Source organism: Ylistrum balloti, unplaced genomic scaffold, assembly GCF_031769215.1.
Source record: "Ylistrum balloti isolate Yb309-2 unplaced genomic scaffold, AGI_CSIRO_Ybal_v1 Utg369892, whole genome shotgun sequence".
NCBI lineage: Eukaryota > Metazoa > Mollusca > Bivalvia > Pectinida > Pectinidae > Ylistrum > Ylistrum balloti.
The window spans coordinates 233,224-251,124 of record NW_026782024.1 but is presented as its reverse complement, the minus strand read 5'-3'; the positions used below and the strand labels follow the sequence as shown (position 1 = coordinate 251,124).

The 17,901-nt window shown below is 35.8% G+C and overlaps 1 protein-coding gene across 1 annotated transcript; it reads left to right on the top strand.

Annotated features, from left to right (window-relative positions):
* Window positions 1-787: 787 nt before the first annotated feature.
* LOC132546479 (pyruvate dehydrogenase phosphatase regulatory subunit, mitochondrial-like) lies at window positions 788-16,661 on the top strand. Its single transcript, XM_060210197.1, has 18 exons — window positions 788-819; window positions 1,632-1,874; window positions 2,620-2,747; window positions 3,747-3,828; window positions 4,012-4,093; window positions 5,496-5,577; window positions 6,517-6,638; window positions 6,808-6,922; window positions 8,036-8,188; window positions 8,552-8,676; window positions 8,952-9,144; window positions 9,938-10,087; window positions 12,148-12,278; window positions 12,804-12,952; window positions 13,275-13,470; window positions 14,940-15,029; window positions 15,508-15,687; window positions 16,368-16,661. Exons 1-18 carry the CDS (start codon window positions 788-790, stop codon window positions 16,659-16,661), a joined length of 2,547 nt encoding a protein of 848 aa, XP_060066180.1.
* The last annotated feature ends 1,240 nt before the right edge of the window (window positions 16,662-17,901 follow it).

Below are 17,901 nucleotides of genomic sequence, written 5' to 3'. Positions count from 1 at the left end.
TTTCAAATTTTCTTTTGAATACCAAACACAATTTTGGAAAATAACGTTTCGTGTCCCAAATCACGTATAAACGTCGATTGCTTTTTCTGCCTCGCGGTAACAAGATGGCGATGTCAAGAAGCTCGTGTCAATATAGAATAGTGAATCCACAGCAATTTTTTTTTCTTTTTTTGAAACAAAAAACGCTCTCATACAGAGAGAACGAAGGCGTTCTTGAAATTTAGAATTCAAAGTGCCTATTTTTAAATTTTCGTGATTCCAGTTACTTGCTCCTTAGAGAGGCCTTTCCCCAGAACAACAGTAATCCGTCATTGGGAGTAGTATGCAACCAAGTTTACATTTTAGAATCAGTATTTAATTACCTAATTACCAATTAGAATGTGTTTTCTCGTCATTAGCGTACAAAGTCAGAGGTCTTTGGGTATCTAATGTATGCTTACTTGCAATTAGAACACTTGTATTTTCTGTTGATTTAGTTTCCTGTACACCACTTAAATATTTGGATCAAGAGTTGACACATAACTGTAGGATAAATTTTACGTCATGAGAATTGGACAGCAAGCATAGTCTATACCTCTCCTTAGGCAATACAAAGTGATGCAAACAATATGAGCATACAATAGTTCATACATACATTCATGCTCACATACATAACCACACACACAAACAACAATCCTAACACACACAAGCACGTGTGCATTCACTACATTTTCGTTGAGACGTTCAGGTTCATTATTTTCCTCTCCTGGATTTGGAAGGAGTATGTTTGTCTAACAAACGTATAATCATGTCATACAGACTGGATAATGTCTCGTCTGAGTCAGTTTTGTTTGCTTTTTCATAAAAGTTTGTTTCCAGGATCGTGTATAAAATCTACGTTAACAAGGTTCTATATTTGTTGTAATCATGTTGTAACTTCTTTTTTCTGTCTTTACCATAGGAAATCTGATACAGTGTTACATACGTAGTGTAATGATACAAAGAACGTGAATAGTTGATTACTCTGATTGTCATCGATTTTTCTCCTATATATTAAAGTATGGTCAATATAACCTAATACTCCGTCTTCATTTTGATTAAATCTTTAAGAACTTGCAATTCATCATTCATTTAAAATTGTAAATGATGTTAATCTTGGTCTTTCCAAGCAAATAATGTCACGTTACAAAATGAGAACAAGGTCAACAACAACGTAACCCCTATGTTTACTAACGAACATTAAGCACACCTAGCTTCATATCGTACAAAGAATTGAAATATTTCTTACGTGGTCATTTTGACGACCGTAAACTTACAAAACATACTTTTTATGATTTCATTATAAAGCTATTTAACTTGATCCATGGTTCCAGTATCATATAAAGTGGATACATCTAAAGTCTAAAAAGCAGGGTACACCTTAGGGTCGATAGTGACCCTGTTTATACGGCATTACTATTCTGTCTACTAAGGTATATGCTTACTCATACACGACTTTAGTGTTTGTCTTATCGGTGGTAACGTATCATCGCTTACCTGTATAAGATTATCTATAGGTTATATAGTGTTATGCACATCATAAACAGCCATATCTCGGTGGATGTTTACTTCGTAAAGTTATGTTCACTGTGGGATGAAGGGATTCGTTGAAGACTGACTATGTATAGGGTCATATCTTGCCGCCGACAATTAATTGATTGCAGAATATTAAAACGAATTTTACAGACAAGATCTTTCTGCAAAGGAAGCGTACAGAATGTTGCCAATGAAGTATCGTCAGACGTACCAAGCAGTGCACGTGTCGTCATTGGTGGGGGAGGAATTGTTGGGGCCTCGGTAGCGTATCATCTGGCCGAGAGGGGCTGGACTGATGTCACGGTACTTGAACAGGGCAGGTAGGTATCATCTGGCCAAGAAAGGCTAGCCTTATGTCATGGTTCTAGAACAGGGCAGGTAGGTATCATCTGGCATAGAGGGGCTGGACTGATGTCACGACACTAGAACAGGGTTGGTAGGTGTCATATGTTGAAGAAGGTCTTTATTTAGTCAGGTTTGTACAGTACTACTTAATGAAAATGCTTTTGTGAAACCAAGTGTTCATAGTAGTTATAGCATATGTGTCTTGTATTCAAACAGAGATTAATTCTTTAAATAGTATTTATATTCTATCAATGTAAACTCACCTAAGATATGGTGAGGATATCAAGCTCTGATAATGATGACTGACTAGGATTGTTTGTTTTTTTAAGATAATTAAATATTAAGATGACGATATAGGATGTGATGAATATAATAATATGAATGATGATGATGATGATGATGATGATGATGATGATGATGATGATGATGATGATGATGATGATGATGATGATTGCAAAGAAGAAAAAATGAGAAAAAGTAATGTGAATGTGTGAGTATGGATGATGTGTGATGGTGTGAGTGGGTGTATATGAATAATGTATATGTCTATATGTCCGAAACTCTTGAAAATAAAACAATTACAAGATAAACCTCATACACTAATGCATTATATTCTTGTTATTGCGATGAATGATTAAGTGTCGTATACCGTGATCTGCCCGATCCTGTAACATAACTTCCCAATCAATGTATTGTAATAAGTGTTTTTGCGGACTCTAGGTTAACATGCGGGACGACATGGCACGCCGTGGGATTGGTTGGTCAGGTCCGGGACACTCTATCGACTACCAAACTTATGGGATACAGCAAGCAACTCTACCAAAAACTTGAAAAAGAGTATGGTGTGGGTAAGTAGTTAGTCTGATGAACCAACAAAGAGATCCTCCAGTAGCCTGTAAATGTCAGGCTATATCAATTGTTGTTTTCCAGAGAAACGTCTTTCAGATCGTTGAAACTCAAAATTTACACCGGTTTTCAACGTGAAACGTACAGTTTATGATAAATATACACTGTCAAAAAAAAACACAAGAAAATACCAAGATGTTAACATAAGAATAATTCAAACTCAAATTCAATACAACTAAGACAAAATGTGAACAAAAGAAAAATTTACACAGACCTTAAATAGTACCATGTGGATAAGATCAGGGGCCCCGGAAGACTAAGCGTCTTCTGCTTCATCGACATCCGCTGTGTGAATTTTGTTCAATCAATGAGAATGAGGTATACAAGAATGGAACCAACAGGCAAACAAACGAGCATCAATTACACCCAGCTTCATATAGCACAAAGACATTAAATATTTAACAATGGGATCACTTTGACAACCGTAAAGCTTTCCCATAATTTTCATCAATTTGGATTGTTTTAAACACAGTAATAAAAACAATGGAACTGATTTTTATCAGAAATCAATTGACGCTACACACAATAAATCCTTTATAAGTAAATGCTAAACATTAACCTATTTTCTTTATTGGATACCAAATTCTTCAGCTTCCGTTTTCGTGCAATTCTCATCTCAATCAATTTACTTGTGTCACTTAACATACAGTTAGGTGAAAATATCAAAAATTGAGCGCGTACAAATTATCGACAGATAATTACATGTTGGTATTTTCTTACAGCATTTTGTTCCATTTTTATGAATTCTGGTTATTGCCCGGAAATGACCTTTTCTCATCTAACACTTAGCAACATCTAAACATCAGTCAAATGAAATTGCCACTGATACATACAACTAAACTGGGCCTCATTTTACATTGTTATGCGTCTGAAACGTTTCGTATTTTGGTTTGCGGTCCATTTTGAACATATTCACATCACATTCATTTATTTCTCATTAGGTCTGAAGGAATGTGGAAGTATCACTGTTGCTCAGACGAAGGACAGAATGACAATGCTGCGACGAAACCACGCTATAGCCAAGTATTGCATTTCATATTCATTCTTTTCAGGTTTTATGAGCTCTTAAATGCTTTTAGAATTTTTCAGGTGTTACCTCAAATAGACGTATCTTTTAAATAAATTCTTAAGAACCTATTTGTATGCAAAAAGCTTGTATAATCAGTATGTATTTATTGCCCGGCTGTTAATGACCCTGTCTTCTAGAGCTGCTGGGGTAGAATCTACACTGGTGACGAAAGAAGACATACAGAATCTATGTAAATGGATAAGAACTGACGACGTTCAGGTAAAGTTTCACTTCTAATCCCCAATTCATACGGGTTCTCTGAATCGTGAATTTATATATCAATTATCATTAGTTTCAGTAAACTGTAATTGGATCATTTATGATTCCACAGTAATATTCAATGTTTGTAGCGAAAATTACTTAATCAATTTTTTATTTTATCATATTTTCACATAGAAAAATGGCAAAAATCAAAGTAACACTTTTATTGTTTACTGGTGGAAAATACAATTATAAAACTGATTTGGTAAAATCTATCAATCCATAAACAAGAGAACTTAAATCCACCAAAATGTTTAAAAATCATCTTTAAGGAAAGTACACATATAGATGGGAAGGTGCAATAGCCCCGTAATTCAACACTTTCTGCATTTGTTATATATATATATATATATATATCTGATATTTTTATAACCTTTAGTACATGCGTGTATTCTGTATTATTCAAATGAATCAAAACATAGCATACAGATTACGGTACTTGAAGTCCACCACCTGCAATATCGAACAGTGTACAAAAAACGCACATGTAAATAGCAGCTTTTAATAAAACTTTAGAGATAGATACATTAGAGCCAAGAAATGAATTGAACTGCATCACACAGATATTTCGTCCTTCTAGGGCTCGTCAGTGATGCTAAGGGCCTAAATTTTGATCAGACAAGCCATGCAATGAGAGGTATAGCAAAGAAGGTCCTTTATTATGTATAGTAGTCTGTAATGTCCTAAGCACTTCCGTATATAGCATTAGCAAGCAAGCAAGCACTGTTATTTAGAATTAATAAATTTGTATAAAAAGGTGTTATTCATTTGTGTGTCTTTTGAACAATCCTCAAGCTTAACGCGCCTTACAAAAAGAGGACTCTAACTAAACATAAAGGACAACTGGACAGATTGTTAACGATATGATATACACTCACATTCTTGACAATATTAATGAGATAATTTACTGTTTTGACTGATTCGCCACTGAATTGTCTATCTATATTCGCTTACACTAGACAGACGTTTCCATCCTTTTACTGGTCTGTTTGAGATTTCTTTTTCGAACCCCACATGTGCATTCATGCCATGTCTTTGTTTGGAAAGAGTAATAGAACTTTCCATCCCACTGGGTAAAACAGTTAAACAAGGCAACCTCAACATTCGGAGAAGTTGGCAAAGACAATGCTTAGTATTACTCTTCCCTCGAGGATTGTGATTCCCCACGTCACGTCGATCAACAAATTCAATAGCAATGCCAGCACCACATACAAGAAAAAAGAACCATCAGGGAAAAATTAATATGTCCCATGTTTGTAAATCAAATTTATGATGTAATATCGCCCTATCGGACCCGCTACATGGTGAAAGATTTAATCTGTATACGGCTTTGATAATGGTTTGTGATGTGCTATCATAGGGCGGCTTATGGATCCCGGGAGATGGGGCGCTGACAGCACCAGACCTGGCCATGGCTTACTCCAAGGCAGCAAAGGAGCAAGGTAAGGACAGACCACCGTTTGACGGTCGGTAAGTCACAATGAAGTCAGGAGTTTCTTCTCCTGATCTCAACTTCTTACATATTATTCAGGTAAACTACATCTTTCACATCACATTTTAAGAAAATTAGAAAAGCTTATGTATATTCGTGTTTTTACGTCCTGTAATCATAAAATCTGCTAAAGATCGTGTGTCTGTTATAAGTCATTATATATAAAACAAAAACAAAAAGAAAGCACCAATATGTCAGCATAATCATCATCCAAATTCAAATACAATAATGCGAAAAAGAAATAAAAGAAAGATTTATCCGGACTTTCCTGAATAAGAACAAAGACAACATGGCGAGGTGTTCCAAGAGAGTAAGCGTCTTTTGCTTCATCGATGGCATCCGCATGTAGACCTTGGTCAATCGAAATAAATAATGTCGCGATCTTGAATGAGAATAAGTGTACAACAATGGAACCATCACACAAACTAAAGAGCATCAAACACGCCCAGCTTCATATTGTATAAAGAAATAGAATATTTCTCAGTGAAATCACTATGACGACCGTAAAACATCCCCATAAGTTTCATCAACCTGAATAGGCCAATGAATCAACTGCGACATGTATATACCATAGATTGGGGATGCAGGGTTGTTAATGTCCAGAAATGGAAAAATCACCATAGGGAAATTGAATCATTTCGCTTACCAGTTTGGTGAAAAGCTGTTCATGTTTGTCTGTTGGAATTGATGGAGATAAGCAGCTGATGTAGAAGAACATGTAGTGTCATTACGGTGTATATACAGCGTAATTTTTTTTAAAGAAGACGTCTTCATTGTCTTGTAGCAGTACCATTCAGTGAAAAAAATATACTATATAACAAAAACTTGAAGATTGGCTAATGTAACATACGAAAACTGGTTTACAAATTCCTGACTATGATAATTCCAGGTGTACACGTCATTGAAGGAGTAAAAGTTAACAGAGTAAACACATCTAATGGTCAAGTGTCCGGAGTCCAGACATCACGCGGCGACATCACGTGTGAATATTTCGTTAACTGTTCTGGACTGGTAGGTATAAAATACTGCTTTCAAATATTTCAAAATTGACCCAGCTTTGATGTAAAAACGTATTGTATGTTTCTACCGGCAGTTTTTCTGGATTTTTTGTTTTTGTTATTTTTCTTCATTTTATTCCTTTTATCACTTTTTTATACGTTTGATTCGAATACATTTACAGTGGGGTAGAAGTCTCGGACGTCTGTCTGACCCTCCTGTAAACATACCCCAACATCCTCTGGAACATTTCTACATCGTGAGTCAACCCATTGAAGGACTTGACAGAATGATGCCAGGTAAAATATACTAAACGGTCTTCTGGTGAAAATTGATCAGACATTTCATTTTCATTTCAACCAGTTTTATTGACAAAAAGTGCAATACAAATTCAGTCAACAGAATCGAACAACAGGCAACAACCTCTTGCCGGAGGTGACTGAAGTGAAGTAGATAGCAGAAACAGTTGGAAATGAAAAACTTGTATACAGGGAGATAACTCGTACAAAAATACATGCATTTTCACAGATTACTCACAAACATTTTAACATAGCGCTATTATTAGATTATTAGAACATATTACATAAACTATCATCATATTACCATATAGTTATTGGCAGATATTGACCAAATGTCCGTGTACATAAATATATACACTGGTCATAGATATTCTTAGCCTACTCGTTAATATACTTGTGTTGTTAATGTTTACACTTACATTCTAAATTCGCTAGGTGAAGCGCATAAATTCTAACGATTTTAATTATCGATAGTCACAAGATATTCAATTTCTGCCACGACTTTGTTGTATATAAATGATATATTTGTATACTTACCAATATTTTATATAAAAGCAGCGTAAATGTGAAAGGACAACTTGCAAGAAACTTAATAAAAACGACATTTTTATCTGATATTGTTGGAAGTATTTTGTTGTTCGCGTTCTCAATGACACCCATGTGGCATCGCCTACTGTTTCCAGTGTAGCGTGACTATTCAATTATTTTATGAACATGTATAAAGTGTCAAATGTATATATCGATGCGAAACAAATATTAAGTTCCCGACGTAATTATATCATATCATTTGCGAAAAAGATTGAGAAATAAAACGTCTTGTTTTTCACACATATTTGATATTTGATACTAACAAATATTCTAACCGTGAATTCAATCTGTCGATTTCAAGTATGAATATTTATTTTTCATTCGAATATCTTGTTGATATATCTTGATGATATTGATATATACATATGTCTGTATCAAGTCGACCATCACAATTGAACACATTCTTGTTTTCTAATTTTCATCAAATTACAATAACATTTATTTCATGTAGTCATTGTATTTAATAATGTACTATAAATCTCGGAATAGAACAATGATTACGTATACTTTATGTTGGATGTCTAGTGGTGAGAGACTACGATGGTTTGATATACGCTCGTGAGTGGAGTGGCGGGATAATGACCGGGGGATTTGAACCTAAAGGCAAACCAATATTTGGGGAGGTGGTGCCAGACAAGTTTGAATTCCAGCTATTGCCCGAAGACTGGGACCACTTCCGTATGTTTACCAGCAATTATACTGAATCATTGTCATCAGTTTATATATATAGATATCTCTATATAATATATATATAACCGTTATAATCGTGCTTGTAACATAGAAACAATCGCCTTACACAGTTGAAGCTTTTTGATGAGATCGCCTCAGCTTAATTTCTCGATTTTTTTAATTTTTATTGAATAACGAAACAATTTCCTACCAATCAGATTAACTTAATAAATTAATAAAGAAATTTCTACTGATGCCAAAATACACATGTATTTACGCGTTTGTAGTCTGTGTTGTGGTGTCCCACTCTTTATAATATGTTTTAATCATTTTGACATTGAATGTTACAATGACCTTTTTATCCCCTCCAAGAGGTTCTGATGGACGGAATATTGAATAGATTCCCGATACTGGAGACGACACAGATACGGCAGTTTGTGAATGGACCAGAATCCTTTACCCCAGATAATACATGGAATGTAGGAGAATCTGCCGAGGTATTCCACACACTTAATCCGTATTTTTCGTTGAAATATGGATCATTTTATATAGAAATAATTTGGTGTAGGTTAATTATGATATATAGTAAGGACCATTTACAAACAGCGGGAGAAAGGCTTTCATCAATTCAAGGGTAGTGTTATTGATGTTTTTAGTTATCAACTTCACATCCCTATTTTCCCGTGTGCCGACGCCATTATCATAAGCTCTGTGTTAAAGTCTTTTGCTATTCACATCAGATCGAGACAAAATTAACGATTTGCTCGAGCAGGTGAAGAACTATTTTGTGGCCACTGGTATGGGTTCAAATGGCATAGCAGGGTCAGGAGGACTAGGCCGTCATATGGCAGAGCTTATCACAGGAGAGCCTACCTCCGTCAATCTGTCCTCTGTTGACGTAAAGAGGCATGCACCACAACAGGGCGATATACATTATTTAGCCGACAGATGCTCAGAAGTAATAGGTAAGCTGACAATGTGTATCTTTTGGTATTATATTCATTTAGAATCCCGCAACATTGATTGAAAATCAGACTATTGAAACTTAAACAGTTGCGTTGTTCAATTTGTGTTTATCCGACATTGACGTTACGCTGAATTTTGTCTGATGACGAACGCCAAAAAAAATGCTCGGCGGAAACGTGAATTTCTGAATTTTCATAAATCAACTTGTTTATTACAACATGTAAAATCGCTTATTTCAACATCTATCTATATTTCTAAATGTGATATTTAAGTAAATACAGAGAGTAATTCTGTCAATTAACCACACAGCTGTTTTCCGTCACTGCCGAATATATGTTGCAGGTGTATCCGACAATGGCAGTGCCAGTTGCAGAATAAATAAACTTTATACATTTACTAAAATAACAAATACATTTTGCGAACGTAGCGAATATTTTGTGTATCTTTCATAAGTATAATGTTTATATGTTTTGATACTATAAACGTTCTGTTTACTCTCCGATTTCGTTTTCATCGGCTGAATTTTCAGAAGTGGCATTTGTACTAGCGAAAAAAAAAAACACAAAAACAATAGAGAAGTTTTCATTCCAGTGAAAAATAATATTATCAACTGGTATTTGTCGATACATGTACTTTACATTATTAAAAATGACATAAAATATTCTAAATTTTATTTTTTAGCGGAAGCGAGGAGGCGTAAGATTAACAATGATTGCCTGTATATATATTTACTTTGGGTTATTTTTCTGTCTTGCATATTAATTTTCGCATCCACATTTTCCTTGTCTGAAGGTCGGTACAGACTTCGTTATCCGGACGAACAGTACAGAAGTTGTAGGGGACTTCTAGTGTCCCCGCTTCATTCCAGACTGGTGGCTGCAGGGGCATGTTTTGGAGAAGACAGTGCTTACGAAAAACCACTTTGGTTCTCAGAAAATAAAGGTAATTCTAGAGTTAGGTGTATAGGTGATGAAAAAAAGAGGGGGTCAGTATTATTTCTAACATACATATGTCCTGGTAAATATTTAGAAAATAAAGAGCAGCCCTTCAAAATAAGACAAACACACGCAAACAAATCTACAACAGGTTATTTCAATTTAGTAGTATCAGCTTATTTCCGTGCTGTGTACAGTGTCGCATTGTTACATTATCTAGAAATGATCTAAAAATATTTTAACAACAATGGCGTAACTATTGAAAGGTATAAAAGGTATAAAACTTGTTTACTTCGTTTATACTATTTTTAAAGTGTATTCATGCAAAATAAGTTACAGTTGAAGTTATTTCTGTGTTATCACATGTCGGGAGGATAAACATCCCCTGCTTCATCAACAACACCCGCCACATTAATACGTCCCTCCGTTATATTATTGACTCCCATACTTGTTTTATCCCTGGTTAGGTAGAGAATACAGACATTGTTGTATAAGATAACATTAATGATTATTTGTCATGTTTGTTGTACTGTAATCTGTTGTATCGATGCACGCTAGTTTTCCCTTTTCGTTTTGTTTCCGTGCACCTGGTCACCATGTCTAAACTTGATCGTCCTTACTTCGGTTTCTATGCTTTATATGGAGCAGATGACGCTTAATCTCCCAGAAATCCTGGTCTTACTCTCCTTGGACTTTTCTAAGTTACCCATGCATTTTTCATTTGTTCACGTTTTTACGATAACACGTATCTACCAAGACCTCAGCGCTGTCAACGCTGATAGCGGCCAACACTGCATCACCAAATCACAGCATAAAGCGAAACAGAATTTGACTAAAAATAATGGTCAAGCACTTGATAAAATCCAACTGTTTTTTGTAGTTGCTGACAATATCGTGTACAAAAACGAGATACTTAGGTGTATATTTAAATGGGTGCTGTACAGATGTGTTTAAATTATCATTTTGTATTGTCATGGCGGTATTATGTTAGGTGTGAGTCATCCTCGATACTCCAGGGGTGAAATCACTATCGCACTCTGTACCCTTGTCACCGTCCTCGATACTCCAGGGGTGAAATCACTTTCGCTCTCTTCACCCCTGTCACCATCCTCGGTACTCCAGGGGTGAAATCACTCTTGCTCTCTTCACCCGTGTCACCATCCTCGATACTCCAGGGGTTGCAATCACTTTCGCTCTCTACACCCCTGTCACCACCCTCGATACTCCTGGAGTGAAATCACTTTCGCTCTCTACACCTCTGTCACCATTCTCGATACTCCTGGAGTGAAATCACTTTCGCTCTCTACACCCGTGTCACTATCCTCGATACTCCAGCGGTTACAATCACTACATTCTCGATACTCCATGGGTTACAATCACTACATCCTCGATACTCCAGGGGTTACAATCACTACATCCTCGATACTTTAGGGGTTACGATCCCTATCGTACTCTGTACCCTTGCCACCGTCCTCGATACTCCAGCGGTTAAAATCACTGTAGCTTTCTACACCCCTGTCACCATCCTAGATACTCCAAGAGTTACAATTACTTTCGCTCTCTTCACCCCTGTCACCATCCTCGATACTCCAAGGGTCACAATCACTTTCGCTCTCTTCATCCCTGTCATTATCCTCGATACTCCAGGGGTTGCAATCACTTTCACACTCTACACCCCTGGAACATGCCATGACAAAACTGAAGGTTCCATTTGCGACACCTTAAGACGAAAATACTAATTGATCCTTTGATGTACATCAAACGAAAATCGAGTTAGCATTACGGTATATTGTAATCACGAAGTTGGGTGTCTTTCCTTAGTAATCTTGATAAGGAGCGTATCAAATGTGATTGGTCAGTTTTGTTCTCCTGGAAACAATCAGCTTACTTCGCTTGTACATTCAATTTTGCCCTGGAATGATCCATCGGTGTAGAAAGCGAAAGCGATCGTAACTCCTAGAGTATAAGGATGGTTGTGAGTTTGTGTGCTTTTCAGATTTATATTATTAGTTGTAATTCACACAAGCAAGATACTACTATGAATAAAGTTTATTTAATTGATACTAGACCCATACAATGCAGCGAGTGGTACGTTTGGGAAACCTTCATGGCTGGAGTCAGCAAGGGCTGAGTATATGGCTTGCAAAACACATGTGGGGATGTTTGACGTTTCATGCTTTACAAAGATTGAGGTCAAGGTATATTCCAGATTCGAATGTTGCTTTTCTTATCCCAAAGATACTGCATGCACTCATTTACATCGCTGCAGGGTTATCGAACAAACAATAATTTTCACCTCATTGTATATAAGAGTTATCTCCCTTGTTTTATCTTTGAATGTTATCTTTACCATTCATCAAGTTAGTAATCGTTTTTCGTCGCCAAATATGTTGTGGTCATTTTCATCCACCAAGGCAGGAATGGTGGAACCGTGCTGTTGAAAGAAGTATATGATGTCTTAAAACGTGATAATTTGTCAACAAGACTGAAATTAGATACGATAAGTTTTCATTTCATAAAACGAAACAATAATAAGAAATTAAACCCGTAATATAAAGAAATACATTTTTATGTTTCATTTTTATCATAAGTGTAATGCAAGTATTTCAGGGGTTGAATCAATCATATCTATAATAAAGCTAGTAAGGTCAATTAACTGTGTTTATATGTTCTACTGAACAATATTATGACACCTTTTGTTTTGTTTTTGTTTTTACCTGAAGTCATCGGGATCTGAAGCCTTAGACACTCTACAGGAGCTTGTGTGCAGTCACTTGTCTTCCAAAGAAGGAGAGGTCACTCGAACAGCTATGCTTAACACCCGTGGTGGCTTTGAGCTTATATGTGATATTGTCGCAACAAAGGACAACAGGTTACTTTCAAAAGTCGTGTTTTTCTTCCTACAAGTATTTAATCTTTTTCTCTACATAGTTTGATCTAAATATTTTCTTACATCTTTTTCCATATGTATAGCATTAGCGTAATTCTTCACGGTCTTCATTAACTCGCAGGCCAAAAAACCGGTTGAAATAGAAAGAGTTGTGAATACAATAAATTTACATGAATGATATGGACATGTTCAATGTACCATGAACATAAAATAGATCATTTATATATTTTAATGTCGTTTAATATCACGGACTAAATTCATATGAGAAAAAACAATACATGTATATTTATTGATTGATTTACAGTTTTATGTTGCTATGTCCCTCAACCCAAAAGGCCCGATGTCTCACGTGGGTGCGACGGAATGTACCGAAAAATGTAGAAGTCAGTGACGTTAGCGAGGCATATGCTGCTCTGCATCTCATTGGTGGAAAAGTTTCTGACATTTTGTCCGAGATCAGTGATGACAGGATATCAACTAGTCCTCGGTCTAATTCACAGGTAATTATTAAATACAAGTCATTATTTAAGACCATCAGTTGCTTCAGACCAATGACATGATGGCAAAATGTCGGTGTAATTATTGATATCACAAGCCAACCAGAGGTAAGGTTTTTGATATGTTACTGTCCTTAAAATGTCTGCATTTGCAAAAGGTCTTTTTTGTTAACCATCATGATTCCAAGGTGCATGAAAATTAGTCCTTAAGACAAGTTTTAGTCAGAATTGAGGGCAAAAGTGTATCTGCATACTAACACTGTTTATTGTATTAAAAGGTGCTATTCACATGAGTGACTTTTACACGATCTTTGATCAAACTCATAATCAATAATTTAATAGTATTCAATATAGATAAAACGTTTGATTAATGTTTGTTGAAGGGAGATAACTCCAGACAACATGGATTGGAACTTTATTTCGGCACACAAAACTTGTACCTTGTCAGATCCGTTGTTATACAGTCTTATGTTTAACGGTATCACAAGTGAACATCGATTACATCTAACCTTATGAAGCATAATGGTGTACTTATATTTTAGTTTTTCATTTATTGTTTTTATAAGTTTCCCCTGATGTGTATATCTATCACAGGAAAGATGTATACAATATGAAGTTGTTTACATCTACAAACTCTTTGATACCGATCCAACTGCCTCATGCTTGTATCACAGGTTGTGAAAGCAGGTATAAAGAACTAGAAATGGAAAATTCGCAATTTGAAAGTTGAAATAGCCTTGCTAGTCATACAGTTTAATGGGAAACATCTCTGATTCTTTATAGGTGAAGATCGAAGTAGTTAAATTGTTGTCGTAAAACAGTATGCAGTTTTCTCTTTTCGAATTTTGTTGGCAATATGTTGATGTCGGTTACTGACAAACTCGGAAACACTGGTTTTGAAAGATGAACGTTGATCAAGATTTCGGGGAAATTTTACATTCGTCGTAACATATTATTAAGATATATTTTATTTTCTTGTGCAATATGAAGTTGTGGATGTGTTTGATGCTCGTTAACTAATTCGTCGTCAATGAAACAGAAGACGCTGACTCTTTCGAAACACTTGGTCTTATTTTCCTTGTACTTTTACAGGAGTCTCCATGTATATCTCTTTTTTTTGTTCATATTTTGCCCTGATTTTATCTCGACTTTGTATTTGAATTAAGATTCTGTTGATGTCGATATTTTCTGTGTTGTTTCTAGATGTTTAAAGGCTGCCATCATGATATCCTTGAAGTAATTTTGCTGTAAAATCATCTCAGTTTTTCCACATTTTACCAATTTTGAGCTTTAATCACGATTTTCTTTTTTCATTTCAACTTTTCGGTTTTGTGTTGTTTTTATACATTCCAAGATAGAAAAAAATATGTCGCTCTTCAGTTCTTTACATCAAAAAATCAATTAACGAATCACCTTACTGTTTATTTACCACTTAAGTTCATCAGTAATTGATTTTTTACTGCAATGTTTAGATAGTAAATATTGGACATATCAAAGACGTCAAAGTACTTGGACAGAATTTGGCCGGGATGGCTGGTACCACTGTCCTTGTTCCTTCACGGGTGAGTGCGTTATTAGGAGACGAGCCGTGAACTGTGGACGTCTGTTTCTTTTAAACAATTATCGATGGTTGAATAAACCTTAGCTCAGTCATAATAATGTTACTTACTGGAGTAGATTCACTGCATGATTTCTAGACAAACAAAAAAACATGAATAACTAGATGTAATAAAGTTTTGAAATCATATTTATCACCGTGTGACAAGTGCTGTTAAATAGACATTATATTGTAATTCTTCAATCGCTATAGATTAACATTGTTCTCGGATACCTATCTAAATCAAATGTCTTAGTCCACCTGATTTCACTGGACCCTCTGAAATGTTTCTCGTCGCTTTGAGCCTATAACATCGTTGGAGTACTCTAGTGATGGCAGTGTGCCTTGCTCTGTTTCTGCCAGAATATTTGAAAAATATCTTTTAAACAAAGCATTTCACTCTCCACTTTCTATAATTAATTGAAATGTTTTAAACGCTACAGGATGCAATGGATGTTTATGATATGTTGATGACGATAGGAGAGAAGTATGGAATCAGAAACGCCGGTCACCATACACTGAGGTTGTTGCAGACAGACAACGTCCGTCCCCAGTGGCTAAAAGACTTCACGTCGGCAGACACGCCACTAGTCACCGGCATGAAGGACATGGTCGACAACCAGGTGAGTCTCAATATTTCTGTTTTTGGGTTTTAAGCTTTTAAATAAAATATTAAATATTTCTTTTTAATGGGTTTTGTTCGCCTTTTTCTGTTTTAACACAGAAAAAAGTTTAGACTGAAAAGTACAGCTGATGGCGATTACAGTAACTAGGAGTAACAGATTTACTAAAAGAAGCGTTATAAACTGAAACTCATCCACACGTATTAGCTGCCAAAGAGATAACAAATCGGTTTAATGGGAAAGCTGTGACCCAAAAAACTGACTGGATAATTGAATAGTTCATTTTATCGAGTATATCACTGTAATGCATCAGTTCAGACATGTTTACGATAAACAGTATTCACTTTATATTATGTTTAATTTTGACAAAGACACTGATTCGGAATAAAAACCATCCTCAATACTTCAGGGTTATGGTCACTGTCGCTCTCTGTACCCCAGTCACCATCCTAGATACTTCAGGGGTTATGGTCACTGTCGCTCTCTGTATCCCTGTCACTGTCCTCGATACTCCAGGGGTTACGGTCACTGTCGCTCTCTGTATCCCTGTCACCATCCTAAATACTTCAGGGGTTATGGTCACTGTCGCTCATTGTACCCCTGTTACCATCCTCGATACTCCAGAATTTGAGTTTGGATAACGATAATGTTGTTTTGGTCTTTCTTCTTGTTTTTTTTAGAAGGAATCTTTTGTCGGGAAGGACGCAATAACAAAAGAAAGCGACAAAGCAAATTCCTGTATAGTCTGTCTGGAGTTGGAAGACTTCAGTGTAGAGAAGGACGTTTGGGTTTGGGGAGGAGAACCGATTTATTGTGACGACAAAGTGACAGGCTCCGTATCCTCCACGGGATTCGACTTTTCCAAGAACACAGTGTTGTGTATGGGAAATGTATCAGTATCCAAAGATACACTACATAACAAGTCGTTTAAAGTTGACGTCAGTGGTACATCCTACACAGCAATTTTGAGATAAGAATTTGAAATATATCAAATTTGCAATACAAATATGAAGTAACAATACTTTAATTATCCTGTATGTTACCAACTTATAATACATATTGCTCATTTTCTACGTCTATGTATTATTCCAATCATGTTAACCTTACTGTGGTCTATAAAAGATCGACGACACGACAGGTGATTACAAAATTTAAACCACCGACATTATCATACATTGATATATGATTTGGATGTTTCTAAACTTCGAGTTTCATTGTCTCAAGTAATTGTAGTTATGGTCGCTTATTTTTTTACAAAGACTGTAGTCAACCATATTATTTAACTATTGTATGAAATGCCTATTGTTAAATAAAGACGATACGAATGATAAAGTATTGGTGGGTTTGCAATATTTAACAACGGAAATGTTTGAGAATATGAGAAATCTTGAATATCCAGAAAACAAAGTATTTTTTTCTACTCTGTACATTGTTACACCGCATTCAAGTTATTAGAGTGTTCTATGTTTGTGACCTATAATGGGCGTAAGTTCCAGAAAAGTTCCTCTTCAGCCAAAATGAAATTTACTGGTGACGAACCATTTTCGCCAGGATTTTAGTCGACATCATAGATAGAGTAGTAATAGAGTACAGGGCCCAAGTCCATTTCCCCTACTTGTCTATTAGCTCAAATAACTATTGTGTATGCCCAATTGACCTGTATTTTACATCTGCTAATGATGCAATCATTCAGCTGATATACGTCATTTATATACTCCAATGTGTCTCCTCTCATGAAACTGACAGGCAAAATCCTGATTTCATAACTGGGCTACGAAAAGTTGTGCAACAAATTTGATCCTTGTGACCTTGAGAATGGGTCAAGGTCATTTGTTTTCCAATTCGGCCATGCTTCATTCCAGAGATATACCAGTTAAATACTTTATTTTAAACCTTTAGGTTATTAAATGAACATTAAGATTTTTCAACAAATTTGACCAATGACAGTGAACATGTGTCAAGGTCATCTGGTTTTACAAACGTTTTCGGACTTCATCCCAAGATACTACCAACCAAACACCTTTATCCTAGGCCTTTTGGTTACTTGTAGGTTGTATAAAAGTTTCAACTAATTTGATTCATGGCCTTGTACACGGTTAGTTCTTTTTGCAAACATGTTTATGCTTCACCCCAGAAACCTTACCAAAGGAACCTACAGGCCACATATCTTGATTCTATGCCTTTTGGTTGTTCAGAAGTGTGTCAACAAAATTG